General features: G+C 43.5%; 1 protein-coding gene across 8 annotated transcripts in view; it reads right to left on the bottom strand.

The window, feature by feature from the left end:
* Positions 1-20,012, bottom strand: part of RUFY3 (RUN and FYVE domain containing 3) — a 109,964-nt gene that overhangs the window by 70,984 nt on the left and 18,968 nt on the right. The window contains exon 1 of one of the 8 annotated variants that reach the window (XM_088448339.1): positions 1,015-1,827. The exons of 4 other annotated variants lie outside the window; for them this stretch is intronic. In XM_088448339.1, coding sequence (XP_088304465.1) covers positions 1,015-1,192 — 178 coding nt within the window. In that variant the 5' untranslated portion in view covers positions 1,193-1,827. Of the gene's footprint in view, positions 1-1,014; positions 1,828-20,012 lie in introns of those variants that run through there. 3 more of the 8 variants (XM_088448340.1, XM_088448344.1, XM_088448345.1) reach the window with 3 other exon arrangements.

The raw sequence follows: 20,012 nt of genomic DNA, 5'->3' as shown, positions 1-20,012 counted from the left end.
TATATATGCAACACATATGTAAACATATTATATTATATATCCATGTTCTACACACATACAGACTATGCATCCAGATGACCAATATATGTCAAATTATATTTAATGTGTTCTTTACATTCCCCTAAACACAAGCATTCCCTTAAAACAAGCAAAAAAAAAACAACAAAAAAACAATAACAAACAATGGCAAGAGTAGGAATAGGGCACAAATCACGAGAGTGAAAGTACATTAAAGTAGGGATTACAGACTGACAGCAGCTCTCAGTATGCTCTACTGGCCTTTTGTGTGAAAACTATTTAGGCAGAATGACACGAGCTCTACAACAAGGGAGGGGGCAGTGCCATTTAACCACTTCACTGCTGCACACATTACAAAAATCACTGCTACCAGATGGCCCAGCAATGCTAAATCTATCCGTGCAGGCCCAGAAACACATTACAATAGAGGAATTCATTCAGTGCTATGGCGTATTTCACTGCACCATATATAACAAAGGTAATATGAAGGTTACTGATCATAGAGAGAGACAGGCATGCGATAAAAGGACATGATCAATATAACGCTGCTGTTTATAAAGTCCATAATGGACCAAGGAGATACAATTAAGCTTTTCAAAATCTAATTAAATTGTTATAGAGCACAGATATTTTGTAAACAGCACAGCAGGCTGAGATACAATTGACCTTCACAAAACTATGCCATGTATGAAAAGGTGAATTATTTCTTTAAAATCTTACTAACTAGAAAAAAGCATAAATTGTAAGTGGCATGTTCCATTCTAAAAAGAGAAGTAGTATTAACTTCCCGAAAAGGTTACATTCCACAATATATCAAATTATCCGTAAGGACAATTTGTAACAAAGTTGTTTATGACAGTAAATCAGTAGAAAAATAATAAAATGATTGTTTGCTACTAAAACAGGAACCATGCACAAGATATGGATATGGTAAGAATCGAGAACTATATAGCAGGAGATTATGGGATGTTGTCATGGCAGCGATTCAGCCCATACCTTCAGGGTTAGGTTCGGGGTCTGGCGTAAGCGATATGTCATCAAGTTCACGCAAGCAAAGCCATTCGCCATCCATAGAGACGCGGAATTTGCAAAGGTAGATGGTCTCCATGGCAGCTTGTGTTATCTTGTCAGTCGTGGGGGTTGGCATGTCGCTTTGTGGAGTGAGAGCCGACATGATGGCTCAGATGGTATAACAACCACTTAAATAAAATAGAAATAAAGAAAAGAGAAGTAGCAGCAGCAGGAAGAGCCTTTAAGGAGTCCAAAAAGGAGTATGCGCAAGTTAGGAAGGCAGTGAGCTCCGAGATAAAGTTAAACAATTAACATGCAGAGAGAGAATGTATATAGATTTTAAAATGTTACAACAATATTTCTTCAGTGTTACAACAGTACATGAGAGATGCTACTCCTCTCTGGACTGCTCTGGATTCCGGTGAGTCGTCTCTGCCTCTTCCGCCCCCCTGCTGCTCTGTTGTCAATCGTCATGCGTCAAAGCTGCTTGCTAAAGCACTAACTCTCCAGATTATAAGACTCTCCTTTGTCCTAGTCATTAAGATAAAAAGTCAATGCAGTCATCCAGTAGGACATAAATGACAAAAGAGGCAATTCACGGAATCCGAATGTTTCAAAGAGGGCAGCAGGTCTGCACAGCCCAGGCACTTGTGATCTTGTAGGATTGGTTGTGCGCAGTAAGCAGGGTGTTGACCAAAATGGCTGACTAATGAAGAGAAGAGAAAATTCACACTCATGTGACCAGAGATGCTAGGAGCGTAAGCAAGTCCCAGGATGCTGTCTAGATGCTGCTGATGCAGGGAGAGCAATTAAAACGTTCTCTCCTCCAGTACCCAACCCCACTGTTTTCTCAGTGACAGCCTTCCCCTCCCCACTCAGTAACTCCTCCTTGATTCTGACTCTACTAGCAAACAGAGAATCGTTTTAACACAATGAAGCTATGGTTATTCATTCCGTCAGCCCAAACAGCAGGTTAATCTATGAAGAACAGCTAAGCAAGACTGGTAAAGCATCACACCTATGAAATCTATATACTAAACAGCTTATTTAAAGCAAAAATAAGAACATTTTACTCCCTTTTTACTCCTACAATGAGCTTTATATGTTGCTAATTTCTCATAACACACAAATCCAGAACACGTTTATTACAGTGTAAATGTATTCCGCATGAGTTCAAAACAATTCTATTTGCATGCAGATGTTAGATAGTCAATAGATCGACAGGGACAAAAGGTCGACACACTAAAGGTCTACATGTAAAAAGGTCGACAGGTACAAATGGTCAACAGTATCAAAAGGTCGACACAAAAAATGATCACTGCATTTTAAAAAAAAAAGTTTTCTAACCCCGTTCTTCACCCTAAGCCTAACCCCATCCCTTGGTGCCTAACCCTAACCATTTATTCTAGTGCCTAACCCTAACCCTCCCTCCTGGTCCCTAACCCTAGCCTTCCGGGTAAGTGCTTAACCCAAACCATCGGGGTGGCTAACCCTAAAAAAAAAAAAAAAAAAAAGAACAAAAAAACGTGTCAACCATTTTTGTTTCGGCCATTTGTACCTGTCGACCTTTAGCATGATGACTTTTTGTCCCTGTCGACCTTTGGCCCCTGTCTACCTATTGACTGTCTAATATCTGGTGTCTATTTAGACACTGTCGACCTTTTTACTATCTATCTATCTATAGACCAGTATTTCTCAGAATTGAGGACATCATTAATCCTGACTAAATCCCCAACTCCATTTGCTGAAATTCAGCCCCAAATTTGCAAGAAGCCTCCACTGGGAAGCAGTCAGGAAGCCGGCGGTCGCAATGCCGACCGCCGGCTTCCTGGCTGCTTAATCTCGGCAAGGTACAAATGACAGGAGTCGAAATCTCGACGCCTGTCACTAGACCTACGCCGGGAGCCCGACACCCGGCTTACCGATCGAAGGTAAGCCGGGCGCGGACAGCCGTGCAGGGAGGGAGGGTTAGGTTAGGTGCTCCCGGGGGGGACTTAGGTTTAGGCACCCTCCAGGAGGTTAGGGTAAGGCACCCCCCGGGAGACTCAGGGTTAGGCTGCGGGGTTAGGTTTAGGCACTTGGGGGGGGGGGGGGGTTAGGGTAAGGCACACTTCAGCAGCCTAGGGAGGGGAGGAAATCAGGGACTGAGCAAGACCACGTCTTAGGTCTACAGCCTCCAATGAACCCATGAAGATACCCTGATGCAGTCACAGTAGCCAGGAAAGTGCCAAGGGAGACATATCCATTAGGAAATTATTAAAAACAAACAAGCATCGAAACACCATCAAACGATTTCCATGCAATGGTGGCAAACATCGGACCGCCACCATCAAATGGCAAACACACTACCATCGGAACAAAAACATCGACGGTTAGTAACCATCGAATTCCGTTGTTCATCCCTACGTAGAACCTGCAGGCGGACTTCGGCCACCACTCCACCATAAAGTACTCCTTCTCCAGCGTGATGTTCCCGCTCAGCCACATGCCCCCGGAGAACAGGAGTAACCTCCCATGAAAGTCAGCACTTTCCTCAGACAGGGGCGCCATGGTGAGGAAGCTCAGCATGAAACACAGGAAATACAGGGTAAATTGTGCAAAAAGGACATTGCTTATCGCAACGTTCATCAGCTGGGGAGGAGGCTGAGGAAATATGCACAGGTGACCCAGCCCTGGGGACATGCTGCTGATAATGCTTACGGTAGCTGCAATACAAATCTCTCATCCATGATTCTCCTGCCCTTCCCAGCAGTGAAGGTTGTGGTAACAACTGATGAGATGCAGGGGGCAAGAGTGAGAAGCAGGGGCTGTGGTAAGAAGCAGGAACCTGTGATGAGATGCAAGGGGCTGTGGTGAAATATAGGCTGCAGTGGTGAAATGTAGGGGGCAGCAGTGAGAAGCAGGAGGCTGTTGTGCGATGCAGGGTGCAGAAATAAGAAGCAGGAGGCTGTGGTGACAGAGCAGGTTGTTATGAAACTCAGGGGGCTGTGATGAGATTAAAGTGCTCAAGCGCAAAGCCAGGTGGGTCGCTAGTGTGTAATAAATTAAATTTTTTATATATATATATATATATATATATATATATATACACACACACATATATACACAGGTAATATAAACACACACTGCTGTTCCATGTACGCTTTTTCTCACATAAATTCAGCCCACCTGCAGCACAATGTGCTTTAAGCTGCTCTAAGTAAAAAAATATAGTCCAATAACATTCTCTAGACTTTTATATTAATCAGAGATTTCTTTATTCTCATTTGCCATGTTTTACGGTCAAGGTTATATGGCATAGCAAGTAAGAATAAATAAGTAAGAACAGTATGTGGTTGATACAGAAGTCTCATGAATGCCCTATTTCTATACTATATTTTATACAAAAGCTGCTTATATGGTTGAATAGCTTATTACAGCTTTTATGTGTAAGGCTATAGCTTTTTGCATTCATTTCAAATAGAACTGTGGGCCTAATTCATTATGGATCGCAATTGCAACAGTATACGCATATCGTCCGATGGTGCGTACTGCGCATGCACCGCAGTGCGCAGGCCAGTATTGCAATAACGCACGCAGATAGAAAGCAATCGCAGTGGTGACAGGGAAGTGGTTGGAGAAACGCAGGCGTTTCTGGCCATTTGAACGCCATTTCCTGGGAGTGCATAAATTAGCCACAGTGACGGCATACGCAGTTTCAGTACTCACTGTGTGCGACGAGACTTGCAATCTCTGAGACAGGCAAGAGCTGCTGTAATACTGCGTCAGGGTCTGATGTTACTTGATGTCGCCGATGTATACGCAGGACTGCGAGGTCGGATGAGAGAAAGCTGTAGTCGGCGTCTCTATGCTAGCTGAGCAGTTTCAGACATTAGCATATTTTTGCAGCAGGACTGCATGCGTAATCGCAGCTGCAATTGCAATAGCGATCTGTAATTAATACGGCTGTGTGTAAACTACTTATATTTTAAATAACACACTACATGTATAAGCTGGTGTCACGAACATGTTTTCTGTTATTTTTTTTTTTATTTTTTTTAGTGTGTCATCTTGGTTTCTTTTTTAGTAACTTCTAAGGAAAACAATGCTTTCATACATTTACATTCATTGCAATGGCCCTGTATTTTGAAATTACTAAATAAAAAACAAATCTCCTTGGTGAAAATTCTACATGTAATGTTTGTCATTTTAGAAGGTTTGATTAGTAAATATACACCTAGGTGTTTCCAAAGTAAAAGTTTATAGACGTGGAGGTATTGCCCATAGCAACTAATCAGCACCATAGCAACCAATCAGCTTATCATTTATCTAGAACCGTCTAGAAGATAATAGCTAGAATCTGATTGGTTGCTATGGGCAACACCTTCAATTCTATAATCCCGCACTTTAGTAAATATACCCCCTCATTTAAACAGAGCATCACCTTTCGGAAAAACTTGATTCCATGGGCTAAATGTAAGCATCCAATCTTCACTCGCTGTGGGGTTTAATGCGAGTCTCCCTGTATTTTTAAAGTAGCGATAATTTTAAAGGCTAAACCAAGCAGGCAGGAGACGGAGAAAGATCTCTTGCTGCAGCATTTGGGGATTTCTTTGACCACCACCAGGCTGTACCTCTCTGAAAAAAATCTGGAGGAACCACCAATTGTCTGGTGGTGAGAAGCACTGAAAATAAACTCTGAAGAAAGGCAATTATTGAGAAAATATACCCTCTAGTGTCACATATCCAGGATTCAACTCTATTATTATATACACAAAGAAATAAAATATGGTAGTATGCAGCCACTTATTAACATAGGGTCTGATTCAGGGTCTGATACACTATGCACACAGCATCATATATGCCGTCGAAACGAAATAATCGGATATGATCGCTTGCAATTATTATCTGAGGATTTAGTCATCTATGGTCTGATGACGAATTGCTTGGATGCTACCCGGCGTCAGCGCAATTCTTATACACACAAATATATATTTTTAGCACTACAGAATTTGGTCAGAGTGTGGGAGACAGGTCTGGTGTGTATGTTTGTGGGTGTTTGCTTATGTATTGAGAAGACTCCGCATACTGAAACTAGTATGCCTGTAACAAATAATTGAAATATACACAGAAACTAGCATGCTCAAAAGAAGTTATCTTAATGTGAAATTAAGGGTTATTGTCAAGAACCTGCAAGTCATTTGCAATTGTAAGCCTCTTTGTTCAGTATTAGTTTAGCCTAAAGGAACTGGAATTTAGACTGTGAATAGGTAGAGGAAAAACCATTGAATTAATTAATTAAAATGTGGCACCTTTAAGCAGATGTGGCTCTCTCTTCCCCCCTGCTTGGAAGTGATCTTTGCTTTTTGTAAACACATTGCACTGTAGTTTTAAAATATGTCAGAAATGGATAAAATATTAATTCATCACAAAATACACAGAATTACATAAACGCACAGACACATTTACATATAATCATAAATATACACACATTGATAATTGTATATATACTTATTCAAGTATCCATGGGCGCTTGAGACTTTAGTGAGGTATATAAACCTTCACGAACATTTCCTTAGTTTAAATACAGACACAAATTAGTGACCACAATCATATACACATATTTACACTTATAAAAGGTTCCTGCACAATATGGTTTATGTTAGAGATATGTTATAATATGAAATGTATGTATTTGATATCTACAGTATAGAACAATGTAAGCACACCATGTTTAGTATCCAACTGATGCTCTGTTTCTTTGCAGGTTTCCGGTTCTGACAACGAGGAAGCCGCATCATGTGTTCCCGAAATATGGATCGTAGAGAGATTATGGTTTTATTTGGAAATGTTGTATGCAGTGCTCGAAGTGGTAATTTGGAGGTGGGGGTATGGAGATTGAATCTTCCCCCCCTGCTTCCATATCACTCCATTGTACTTCTAACCCCCCCACACACACACTTCTCCCTGCCTGCTCCCCTCTCTCACATCCTGCCCTTACTGATTCCCTCTCTCTTTCACCCCCTACAATAGCTAGCCTGCCTCTGTCTGCCCCTCTCTCTATTCCCTCTCTCACACCCTCCCCTCTCTCTAATTCCCTCTTACCTGCGCTGCTGGAGTGGAGCCACCGGGATCCTCGGGTCTTCCCTCCAGTTTATCTGGCTCCGCTGCGAGCCAATGAGAAGCCGCGATTGGCTGGCGGCTGCGAGCCTCGTGATTGGCTGGCATCCATCCAGTACGTGGTGCTTACAGTGCAGCTGGGACCAGGTACTTTGTCCCGGCTACATGTCAGCGCCTCCACTGCCCCGATTGAGATGTGTCTCCTGCGGGACACATCTTAACACATTGCCGCCGCTGTTCCAGCGCTGGGATCCCATACTGGATCCCAGCGCTGGTGCATTCTTTTCTACATCTAAAACGAAGTGGGGCCGGGAAGTGGTGGTATGTCATACCGCCGTATACCGCCCCACTTCGACCACTGGTTGTATGCAATAAAATGGCTAGTTTAGATTAGTTATGCAGAGGGAAGGTTACACAAAGAAACAACTCCAAGACCAAGCCATGCCCCTAATGACATCATATGGATTGTCCAACGAGAAGATCAAGCTGGAACAAGAACCAATGAAACAGTGTTTGTCTCTCCCCATTGTGTTGATACATCTTGTAAGATAATATATGTTTGCGCAATAAGCTAGGCCAGTAGTCATCACCTGTTTGATGACCACAGACGTCTGGATTGATCGGCTGGGACCTGGTACCGGGGTGCAAGCGTATGTATTTGGCTGTAACCTTGTATTATAATTGTATTTACGCTCAGTGTCTAGATCAAAGCGTGTATTATTTATTTTTGTTGAGTAATATAACTATTTGTGCTTTGGAAACACAACTGGGCTGGTCTGCAATTATTATTGTGTGCAACGCTAAACAGCGACATTTAAGGTAAAGAGGATTATTAGAATCCATAATGCTAATGCATCAGGTGTCTGAAGGAAAAAGACGCCTCCAGCCAGCATATCAAATCCGATGCCTGCATCCGGAGACACAAAATCCGATCAACATTGCAACCATCGAATTGCAGCATTGGTCATCTGAGTAAGCCTAAAGCTGGGTACACAGTAGGCTGACCTATCTAAAAGATTGCCAAGTGTATACACACTTACCAATCATTCTGGCAATGGGTCTGTGGTATGTGCTGAAGGCACAACTGGGCGGGCAACTTAAATTTACCCGCCCACTTAAGATGTTGTTATTCATCGCCGGGTCCCTGCTGCTTGTGTACGGGCGATATATCCATCAGTGTGTACCCTACTTAAGGCTACTTAGATTGGCAGCCTCATCTGTGCTGCCAAGACCAGTAAATCTGTGTTGGTAGACACCTCTATGTTTTTGGGAACGCTGCACAGCGCCAACCACTCCCCACCCCCAAACTCAGCCTGTTAATCAGCGATCTCACAAGACTTTTTCTGGACATGAGCAGTCCTCTTGCCATTAGAGAGGACATGCCTGATTCAGAGTTGCACGCTATGCTCATCGCTGCTGCGTCTTTGTATGCAGCAACGATGAGAAAATATTCTAATGCTGCAGGAGGCGTCTGAGGAAAAAACAGCATCGCAGATTTGTTCAGCCAGGGCCAAGAAATCTCATCGGAAGACGCAGACCCTAGCCTTACCACTCCCCCATTTTGAGAACGCTGGCCAGCCCCGCATATTCTCTGCCCCCATATAGCTGCATGTCAATCATGCTGTGGCTTAGGGGAACCGTGCGCAGTGCAGGTCTCTATCAAGCGGTATTGTACGCAAACCATCAGGCTTGTGTACAAGTCTGAATTAGGCCCATAATAACTTATATTTTTATTGCAGCTATAACTAAATATCAGTGCATATTGACAACACTGGAAGAGTATCTATATTGTTAAAAAAATGAATGAAATAGGAGAGTCTTCTAATTTGGCCAGCACTCTCCTTCCAACCATGGAATGTAAGAGAGATGAGGGAGAACGTATTTCTGAATGTCCATTACAACGGTTTTGGAAACATACAGTGCAAGAGCTGGATGCGACTCTCAAAAGGGCCAGCTGTGGCCAAAATGACCAACCTTCTACATAATTCACATTGCAAACAAACAAACAAACCAGCAGTAATATATCCTCACCCAAGAACCAGCTTTACCAGCTATTCAGCCTTCTACTGTACTTTGACTCATTGTAATTGCAAACATGCAGCTCTTAAACAACTAAAAAATCTGTTGCTGCACTTCCTAAGTACTGGTATAAGCAAAATATACTGACTGCTGCCTAAAATGTAGAGGTGGGAAGTACAGTCAGGTGCATAAATATTGGGACATTGACAGAATTTTCATATTTTGGCCTCTATTCACCAATACAATGGCTTTGAAATGTAACAAACAAGATGTGCTTTAACTGCAGACTTTCAGATTTAATTTGAGGGTAATTACATCCAAATCAGGTGAACGGTGTAGGAATTACAATGGTATCTATATGTTGCTCGCACTTTTTAAGGGGCCAAAAGTAATGGGCCTCCCGTAGTTTACTGACACAGTGCGACAGTGGGGTACAACACCACATTGCCATTACTGATGTGATTTGGAACTCAGAAAGCCGAACCAGTTATAGGAAGCTTAAACATTGCCTAAAGGGGTCTCACCATCAGCATCTCCATAGCTGATCCTGTACGGACTGTAGCTACTGCGGAAAACCAAAAAGACATTTCACTTAATAGACACAGTTTACCTCTGTGCACCTTCCCAACCTTCAACTCCTATTTTGCACTTGCGAAATTGTGAGAAAGGTGTGACGCCAAGACACCTGAGAATTCAAACTAGGCTGCCACATTTTTATGACTTTATCTTTACGATGTATTATATTTTTAAATTTTCTGAATGGACAAAAATATTAGTTTTTCTGCATCAATAATCTTTTAACATATACTTGATAAAATCAGTACAGAACATATATTATTTTTTTTCCCCCTTACCCTTGATTCCTTTACCCATGCACCTCCAACCCCTTTCCCCATGTGACCCATCCTTGTTCCCCCTGTGTCTCCTCCCAGAGTCTGCTCAATTGAATAAACTAGTAACATTGTGATTTGACACGGTCATTGTCACTTAATTGATTTCATTACGATATTTATCTATACTAGTTGTACAACACTTAACCTAATACAGATATATATGATTTTATAACCCTAATTGATTCATAAAGATTTCTTGATTTTGTTAATTGAGTGCTAACTGTATCATTCATACATAATTGGTTCCATTACGCTGTTTATCTATACTAGTTTTACCACACAAAAATTGGTCCCATTACTATATTTATAAATAGAAGTTATACCACACTTAACGTAATAAATATATGTATGATTTTAAAACCATAATTAATTCGTAAAGATTTGTTAATTGAGCGCTAATTGGATTGACACAGTATTTTGCGACATTGTACAAATATAGAGGTTAGTGGTGACCTCACCAACAAGCAGCTCCCATTTTCTCACCAGTATGTTTGACTGAGCACACCCTTACTTCTTAAATAGCTAGTAGTAGCATTCACAAAATAAGAGATATGGTAGGAACTTACCCTTGTTATCTTTAGTTCTACGAAGTCCATAGGGTTCCACAGGATACTTTGGGGTATAGGTGATGACGTCAGGCATCGGGCACCACAGAGTTAAGTTTTTTCATCCTCCCAGGATGCACTGGGGTCCCTCTCCTGTACCCCGCCCCCGAGCCTCAGTCACTCAGTTACGTTATAAGCCAAAGGCCGGAGGAGGAGAAAAGAGAGAGAAGCAAGTCTGGAACACACAAGAAAACACATTTTCACCAGGAGGAGACGGAAAAACCGGTTACCAGAACAAAGCCCATCTGCAGTACAGGTGCGACAGGACGGGAGTCCTGTGGAACCCTATGGACTTCATAGAAATAGAGATAACAAGGGTAAGTTCATACCATATCTCTTATTTTCTACTACAGAGTCCATAGGGTATCCACAGGATACCTTGGGGATGCCCCAAAGCAGTATCCTTTAAGGGTGGGGATGCTCTTGTGCTGAAAGGAGAATCCGCCACCCGAAGGAAGCATCTTGAGAGGCATAAGTATCAAATGCATAGTACCGTACATAAGTATTGACAGATGACCACGTGGCTGCCTTGCAAAGCTGAACCACTGAGGCGCCACGTCGAGCTGCCCACGAAGGACCCACAGGCCTAGTGGAATGAGCCCTAACAGAAGATGGAACAGGAAGGCCTTCATGAACATAAGCTTCAGAAATAGCCAAACGAATAGATCCTGCCAACATTTGCTTAGTGGCAAGCCAACCCTTCTTCCGGAAGCCATAAAAGGACAAACAAAGAATCCAACTTCCTAAAAGAAGCAGTGCAGTCAACATAAAGTTTTAAGGATCGCACCACGTCTATGGTGGCCTCACCAACCGAAAGGTCCGATGAATTAAATGGCGGCACAATAATTTCCTTGTTGATATGGAAACTAGATACTACCTTCGGGAGAAAACCAGGACGATAGCGAAGCACAGCCCTGTTTCTATGAAAAATGAGAAAAGGAGGTCGACATTAGAGAGCCCCCAAATCAGAGACCCTTCTGGCCGAGGCAATGACCAGAAGGAATAGTCTTAATCGTAAGCCATTTCAAATCCACGGAGCCCAATGTTTCAAATGGCCGTCCTTAAAGAGCCCGTAGGACCACAGCCAGATACCAAGGCGCCACAGGTGGAACAAAGGGAGGCTGAATGCGTAGCACACCTTGCATAAAGGTGCGGACATCAGGAAGCGTAGCAATCCTACAATGAAACCATACTGACAGGGCAGATACCTGCACCTTCAGAGAAGCAAGGCGAAGACCGTGACCTAAACCTGCCTGTAGGAAAGCCAATACTCTGGATAGCCGGAACACCCAAGGAGCATAGCCTCTAGGGCGAATCACTGAAAGAAAGCATGCCACACACGATGGTAAATTCTTGCAGATGAGGGTTTCCGAGCTCTTAGCATGGTGTTAACTACAGAGCTGGAAAAATTCCTGGACCTCAAGAGGGCAGTCTCAATAGCCATGCCGTCAAAGACAGCCGGACCCAGCTCCGTATGATGACAAGGACCCTGAGAGAACAGGTCCGGACGTTGAGGCAGCATCATTGGAGTGTCTACCGAGAGACTTCGAAGGTCTGAGTACCAGTGCCGTCTGGGCCACGCTGGAGCTATCAGCAGGAGCGTGCCGCCTTCTTGCTTGAATTTGCTTATCAGTCAAGGAAGAAGGGAGAACATAGGAAAGATGAATGCATACTTCAAGGTCCACCTGACCGACAGGGCATCCACTGAACAAGCCCTTGCGTCTCTTGTTCTTGACCCGAACACCGGCAGTTTGTTGTTGTGTCAGGAGGCCATGAGATCTATTTCTGGAAGGCCCCAACTGTTCACCAGTAGCTGAAACACCTCCTGGTGAAGAGACCACTCTCCTGGATGAACGTCTTGACGGCTGAGAAAGTCTGCTTCCCAGTTGAGGACTCCTGTTATGAACACTGCCGATATTGCAGTGAGACTGCCTTCCGCCCAAGCTAGAATGCGGGACACCTCTGTCAGTACTGCCTGACTGCGGGTCCCCCCCTGGCGGTTTATGTAAGCCACTGTGGTGGCGTTGTCTGACTGTACCTGCATGGGTCTTCCGTGCGGGACCTGTCTTGCATGCTGGAGAGCCTTGAACACTGCCAGAAGTTCCAATATGTTTATTGGAAGAGCAGCTTCTGCTGACGTCGACTTTCCCTGGAAGAAGTGAGGACCCGTCACTGCTCCCCAGCCTCGGAGACTGGCGTCCGTCGTCAGAAGGACCCAGTCCGCAATCCAAAAGGGGCGCCCCCTGTTCAGGTGAGCCGTCTGCAGCCACCAGGCCAGAGACAGACGTACCTCCGGAGAAAGCACCATTGTCTGTGTCTATCCGCTGGGGCAACCAATTCCATCTGGAGAGGATCAACTTCTGCAGAGGCCTGGAGTGAAACTGGGCGAACGCCACCATGGAAGTCCATAACCTCATCGCCGAGTGAATAGACACCCGGCGACTCCACAGACAAATGCGAACCTTTGCCTGTAATGCAGAGATCTTTTCCTCCGTCACAAAGATCCTCTGATGTTGGGAATGCAACAGAGCTCCTAAATGGAGCATCCTCTGTGATGGCACCAGGGAGGACGTCTTCCAATTTATCAGCCAGCCGTTGAAGTTTCTCTTGAGACTCCGCCAACAACAGGAGGTCGTCCAGATAGGGTAACAAGCGAACCCCCTGCATCTGCAGGTGAGCTGCCATAACTGCCATAATTTTGGTAAACACTCGAGGCACTGTGGCCAGACCAAAAGGCAGAGCCTGAAACTGGAAGTGGTTGTTGACCACTGCAAACCTGAGGAAAGGCTGGTGCGCTGAGACAATAGGGATATGCAAATAAGCATCCTGAATATCCAGCGACACCATGAAATCCCCAGGCTCCATCGCAAAGATGATGGTACGCAGGGTCTCCATCCTGAACCGGTGAACCCTCAAAAATTTGTTGAGGGATTTGAGGTTGAGTATTGGCCGGTAGGACCCACTGGGTTTCTGTACCAGAAAAAGATTGGAGTAATACCCCAATCCCCTCTGAGACAAAGGAACCGGCACTATGACCCCAGCCTGGAGCATAGTATGTAATACGTTCTGGAACTCCAGGGCCTTGTCCTTATTGGATTGAAAACCTGTGGTGAAAAACCGGCTGGGAGGCCTCCGCCGGAAGGAGAGGGCGTACCCCTGAGAAACTACTTCTCTTACCCAAGTGTCTGATGTGGTCAGACGCAAACACTGGGCGAATTGAAGAAGTCAGCCTCCCACTTTGGGGTCCCCCAAAGAGAGGCCCGTCCCCTTTGAGAAATAATTATCTGCAAAAGGGTATGCGACGGCCAAACGTCTTTGAGGCCGGTACCGCTTACCTGGATTTTTCCACACCTCCTCTAAATGGTGCAAGAGCTGACCAGATAGGGGAAACACAGTGGTATCACCCTTAATATCCTTAAAGAAGGCATATTTCGATTTAGTCACGGGGGGATCGTCCTCATGAATAACTAGGGCCGTACGGACTGCACGTATAAGGCCTGGTATGTATACCTTAGACTTAGTGCATCCTGGGAGGATGAAAAACGTTAACTCTGTGGTGCCCGATGCCTGACGTCATCACCTATAACCCAAGGTATCCTGTGGATACCCTATGGACCCTGCAGTAGAAATATAAACATAAAAATGTAGAGAGTCTATAGAACAGAAGATGTTGAGATTAAAGCAGTGATCGTGAACAGAGGGCCTATTTTAGACTTGACACTAATGCATTAGCAGCTGAGATATTGTACGGAAATATAGTAATACTACAGGAGTCTGTAAAATGTAGTGAGAGGCCCAATGGCTGTCTTGCGTATCCAAACAACTGCGTGCAAATACGCAGCTGTGGTTGCAGATAATCAATCATCTGAGTAACCCTATGGTCACGCAGAATGGCCGCGGGAATTGAGAGGTTGGCACAATATTTTCTGCATATGGGATCGGAGATGTAGGCAGATACACATTCAAGGAAAACTGTCACAACACGCAAGTGTTCTTGCCGCCACTACACGTTACCTCGCACAAAACAGCCCATCTGTCAATTATTTGAGAATTAATCTTTATTACAACCGTAGCCACATTTGAGCAAAATTCAATCGCTGCACGTGCACATTGCGGCTAAGACGCATGCACAGTCAAACATCGAAATAGCGTCTACATCTTAATCAGGTCTAGATGTAATACAATTAAACCATTAACAGCCTCTACTTTCAGCCACTTTTTGCTGCTAGGAGCAGCTGCCCACTTTGCCACAAGCAAAGGAAAGTTACATGAGCAACAGCCGTTTATTACACAGACGTAATAGCTACAGCTCTTGTGAAGCCACTGGGGCTTGTTACTGCGTTAATACCTATTGTGAATCGTGTTTTCTTCTGTGAATTAGTCTATCGCACTGAGCATGCGTCCAGTTATCATGCGAAGAGAGCCAGAGTTACAATGTAGTCACTCAGGAGACACGGTGTCAGAATTGTGTTGAAAATGTAATGGGCATTCCTGTGCGATGACAAAGCGATCGCACAGATATGGACCATCTTATGGGCGTGTTGCGGGCATGGTGGCGAAATTGGTTACTTACAAAGCCACTTAACTGCTCAGAAAGGAGGCCATACTTGGATGGAGGAACCATACCTGCCAAATGGGCTGCTACAAGTTTCGATGGTGCAACCGATGGTGTGTCGAAAGATGCACCAATCAGTATTTCAGCATATACAGATTTTGTAAGTGGACATCTCAGTCCTTGCATATTTGGATGCATGGATGCACCAAGGAAGGACTTTGTAGCTCCATTTGCTTAAAGTTGCAGACGGTGACCGCCAAAACATGCAGTCATGGGTTAGACGCAGAATCATCCCCTAACGGGCCAATAGACACCTTCCACGAACTGCATTTACAACATACTGTATATAAAACCAGCCACACAATTTTGATCAGATTAGTGGACAACAAGCTAATTTTGAGACCACACTCTGCGATATTGGAGTAAATTACGCAGCATCACTGCTGATAAACCAGTGTGGGGCCAGGGAAACATCTCAATATCCATCAAGTTACAAATGCCTTTACATATACATTTTTTTTACTACAGTAGGTTCTCTTATAAAATGTCACTTGTATTTTATGTTTAGTGTTCCTTTAACATTTGCATTGCTTTCATCTCAGCTGCGTGCAGCATCACAGGGCCTGATTCAGAGATATACGCTAAAGCCACCGCAGCGGTGATTGTGTGCGGCAACTGTGCGAAAATATGTAAATGTTACAGACACCTGGATTTGTATTGAGATGCCCATCACCACCTTGGAAATTGGCTCCAGCGTCTCAGTACATTCGCCCATTCTGCGTGACCATAGGATTTCTCAAAAGGCCGATTATTGACAAAGGATCTGTGACCGATGCTGCATCTCTGTTTGAAGATGCTTTGATTTTAATTGCATACTGGATTGCAGACGCAGGCTGCGAAGCCTCGAAAACGGGCTCAACACTCCTGCATTTTTGCTGTCACTCCCCCAAAAACTCCATGCCCATCAATCACACTGCAAGTAAATAGTCGCTGCAAGCGACTATGGAAATGTACCTTGATGCATGCGCAGTTTACCAATAATCGCACAACTGTGCTAATATTGGCATTGAGTCCATCTCTGAATCAGGCCTGATTCTACTAGAAATTAGATTTGAAATGAGCAAAATAATATTTTATCCCTAACGAGTGTCATTTGTCTATACATATTTTTGATTATATTTTTTCAAATCCAACATTTGCTGCTCTTCAATTTTTCAGTTAATATAACCGTTGCCTTACCATGTATGTATGCTTTCTACACTATAAACAGTAACAAGTTCGTTGATTATAGGGGTGGAACAGACATAACCAGCCAATCAGAACAAAACCTCTGCAATAGAAACAAATGGATTAATGGGGGCTACAGTCAATCAATTAAACCACTGTTATTCCAGGCAAAAAAAATTACAGACGATATGGTTCTTTTATGTTAAGTCACCATTTTACACATAGACTTGTGCTGGAAGCCCAGTTGTTATCAGGTAGTCTATATTGCCTTTTATACTTTGAGAGAACACAATTAAATAATTTATATATACTCATATTGCCAAGTTCACTAATAAAGTGGAAACAAGGAAGGTGTATGGTCACAGTTCCGTGTGTGAGTTCAGGACACAGCCTGGAGTTGTTCCAAGATTATTATTCTAGCTGGAATAACTGGTTTTCTGTTCTCTATTTTGTAACGTGCAAATAGGCTTAAGGGGTTGTCATACAAAGGACATGAATTTACTGTAAAAATCAATGTTGAGTCAAACGCCAAGAAACCATAATAATAAAAAGGGACACGAGCAAAGGGATCAATGCTAAACAAAAGCAGGAAAGACAAAAAAAGCAAACAGATGATTCTCCCCACACAGACACATTAATAATCAATGTTAACTCCTCATTTACATTCCCAAAATTGATGAGAAAAAAAAATAAATTAGCCGATGCTCAAGAATGAAATAAAATCTTAACACTGTTTATTTCAACTACAGATCCTCAGCTGGTGAAGGTGTTATCAAGACTCACCCAGAGTAGTGGATGAAGTGAGGAATATCCTGTGCGTTAAGCCACACTCCAACTAGATCAACACTGTAGAACCTTCTGAAGGGAGACGCTAAACTCACCGTCATCACAGTGACACAAATTCTCTTCAGATGGCCCAGTACATAGATCTGCTCACATTATCCTAGAGGCAAAACACTGAAGTCCTATGCCCAAGTTTCTATATTCTATTGGTCTTGTACAAGGATTTCTTTCCCATTCTCTGGCAATCATCTTTTTAATAAGAGCTGTTATTTTTACATGAAGGGTACGTTGCAGCTTCAAAACCGCAATGCCTGTTACTCATTAAGTGTTCATTTACCTGCTCCTTGCCCTTGGTGGAGCTCTGGGAATGGCACACAACAGTTTTAATGGGTCTGCTTTGTTTTTATATTGCATCGCTGACTTATCATCTTATGGGTGTGTGTAACCACATATGCCAATAAACAGTCACCCACACAGCTCACAGCTGTCACCTGCCCTCCCGCTGACACCCATCTCAGAATGCAATTTAGAATGGTAAATTCTAAACTGTATTGTCCACCTTAATGATACAATGAATGAGAACGTAGTAACTTGTAACGGTGCTTTAGAACTTTATATACACATTTCTGTATAGTGACTTCAGAGACACTGCTATAAGTGCTTTTTCATTTCGGCTACACAGCAGCAGCTGCATGGATACGTTTTGTTTTTCACATCCCCATCCGTATTATTCTCTAAAATAAATTGAAAGTGACAAAAGTAATTGGCACCCATCACAGTTTCTTCAATATTTAATGCAAATCAGGCTGCATTTGATTTTTTGATTCTTTGATTCAACATAATATTTTAAATAAAATAAATGAACATGGCATGGACATTCAAGGAAATAGCTGCAATCAAGTGATTTCTGTAGCTCTCAGAGACTTCTGCACCTGTCAGCACGTAGTTTGGCAAACTCTGTCTTAGGTTAGATGAGTGCTTTCTCCAGACTAGGAATCAGGCCAGGGCTAATAGAATGCTACTTTAGAATAGTCCAATGACCCACTGCCCGCCTGTACACTGGCCGCAGGAACCGCCGACACGGACATCACAACGGGTCAGGCAAATGTAAATGCCCATCCAGTTGTGATGTCTGGCCATACATATCGAGTGGCCAATTGGTGTGTATAGCTTACCAAATCGGCTGCTCAGTCGGCGAGACGGCCTGTCGGCCGCTGGGTCACTCAAGTGTGCATCCAGCATTAGTTTTGATAGACAGACTAATATAACATGGTTGTTTTGACATGCTGAATGTTAGAGCAATAAAATCTGTGGATTGCAGCAACCTATGCAATTGTGATCTAGAATGAAACTAAAAACACCCCTAAAAAGTATACTTTTACCTCCAGCCCCATAATCCCTTCAAACCTTATACAATGTAAACACAATTTGTATCTTAATATTAAGCAGAACTAGCAGTTTACATTTTTAGGTATGTCGTGATTAGGATATGGATCGATCACGAGTTATTAGACCTCATGTAAACCTTCATGCGTATTAATTGTATAGTGATCTTTTAGTGAACTGTTATGGGGTACATCCACTAGGCGATATTAATGAGCGATTGCACAATTACGACATCGTAATCGTCCAATCGCTCATTAATCGTGCACAAATCGTGCACTATAATGTCATAAATGACCAACGATGCGCACTCCCGCCTGTCGTTTCTGACATCAATCATCGCCCGAACATGCCGGTCAATCTGCAGAGAACAACAGATTGGCCATGTTCGGGGATGATGGAGGGTGCCTACACTGAACGACTATTCGCTCAGTGTAGGCATTGCAGGGGATGGGGAACGACGGTAAGATTACGATATCGTAAAAAATAATAATTTTACTTAAGCTGGGCCTACACTGAGATAAAAGGGGTTTTATTCACTATCTGTCGGGTTGTAACACCAACACTTTTTTTTCGTGTTCATGCCTGAAATTTAAAAGGACAGTGCTTTTACTATCAAGACATGGTTAGTAAAAGCAGTGCCCTTTTAAATATCGGGCAAGAATACGAAGTGTCAGGTTGTAAACTTAGTAAATAAACAGACATTTCATCTGACAAGCTGAAACCCATCAGATATCATGCCATACACAATTTCACAGCATATGGCCACGATTCAGCATCAGACTAGGAAATGAAGGGCCCACCAGGGGAATGCAATTACAGAGGTCCACTAGGGGGTGTGGCCAGCCATTAAAACACACACATTGGTCCCCACAGGAAAAAAAAATACATTACTCATCACCCAGCCTCCCACAAAAGACTTACCTGACCTGTAGGTAGCAGAGAAGAGATGAGCTCCCAGTCCCTCCCTGTATATACTCACAGCTTCAGTCAGACGGCAGAGCAAGCACAGCCTCACAATGATACTCCCATGAGGCTGTGCTGCTGCTGATCTCCATGTGTCAGAGAAGCATGTGTTGGGCTCCTCCAATCAGAGCACAGTACATGCTCCACTGACACCTTTGCAACGTCTCATGGAATTTACCCAGAAGTTCAGTACCCCAGTAGCTGCTAGGTCACATTAAACCGCACGCCTACTGCAGCCGCCGCATTGGGCAAGTCAAAACATTTGATGACTGCCTGGCAAGCAGCTGCACTGTTACCTGCTATTTAGAATGATGCCATCAAAGTAGGCTCTGCCCTCCCACAATAGATTGTGTGGCCATGAAGCAGTGAGGCCCACCGGGGTCCTCCAGACCCCTTCCCCCCAGCGGCCCAGTCTGAATCTATCTGTATTACTCCCCTGGTGAGGAAACATTT

The sequence above is a fragment of the Taudactylus pleione genome, unplaced genomic scaffold, assembly GCF_031769625.1.
Source record: "Taudactylus pleione unplaced genomic scaffold, aTauple2 ptg000454l, whole genome shotgun sequence".
NCBI classification, from domain to species: domain Eukaryota; kingdom Metazoa; phylum Chordata; class Amphibia; order Anura; family Myobatrachidae; genus Taudactylus; species Taudactylus pleione.
Note: the sequence above shows the minus strand (reverse complement) of the source record. Positions and strands in the feature narration are given on the sequence as shown.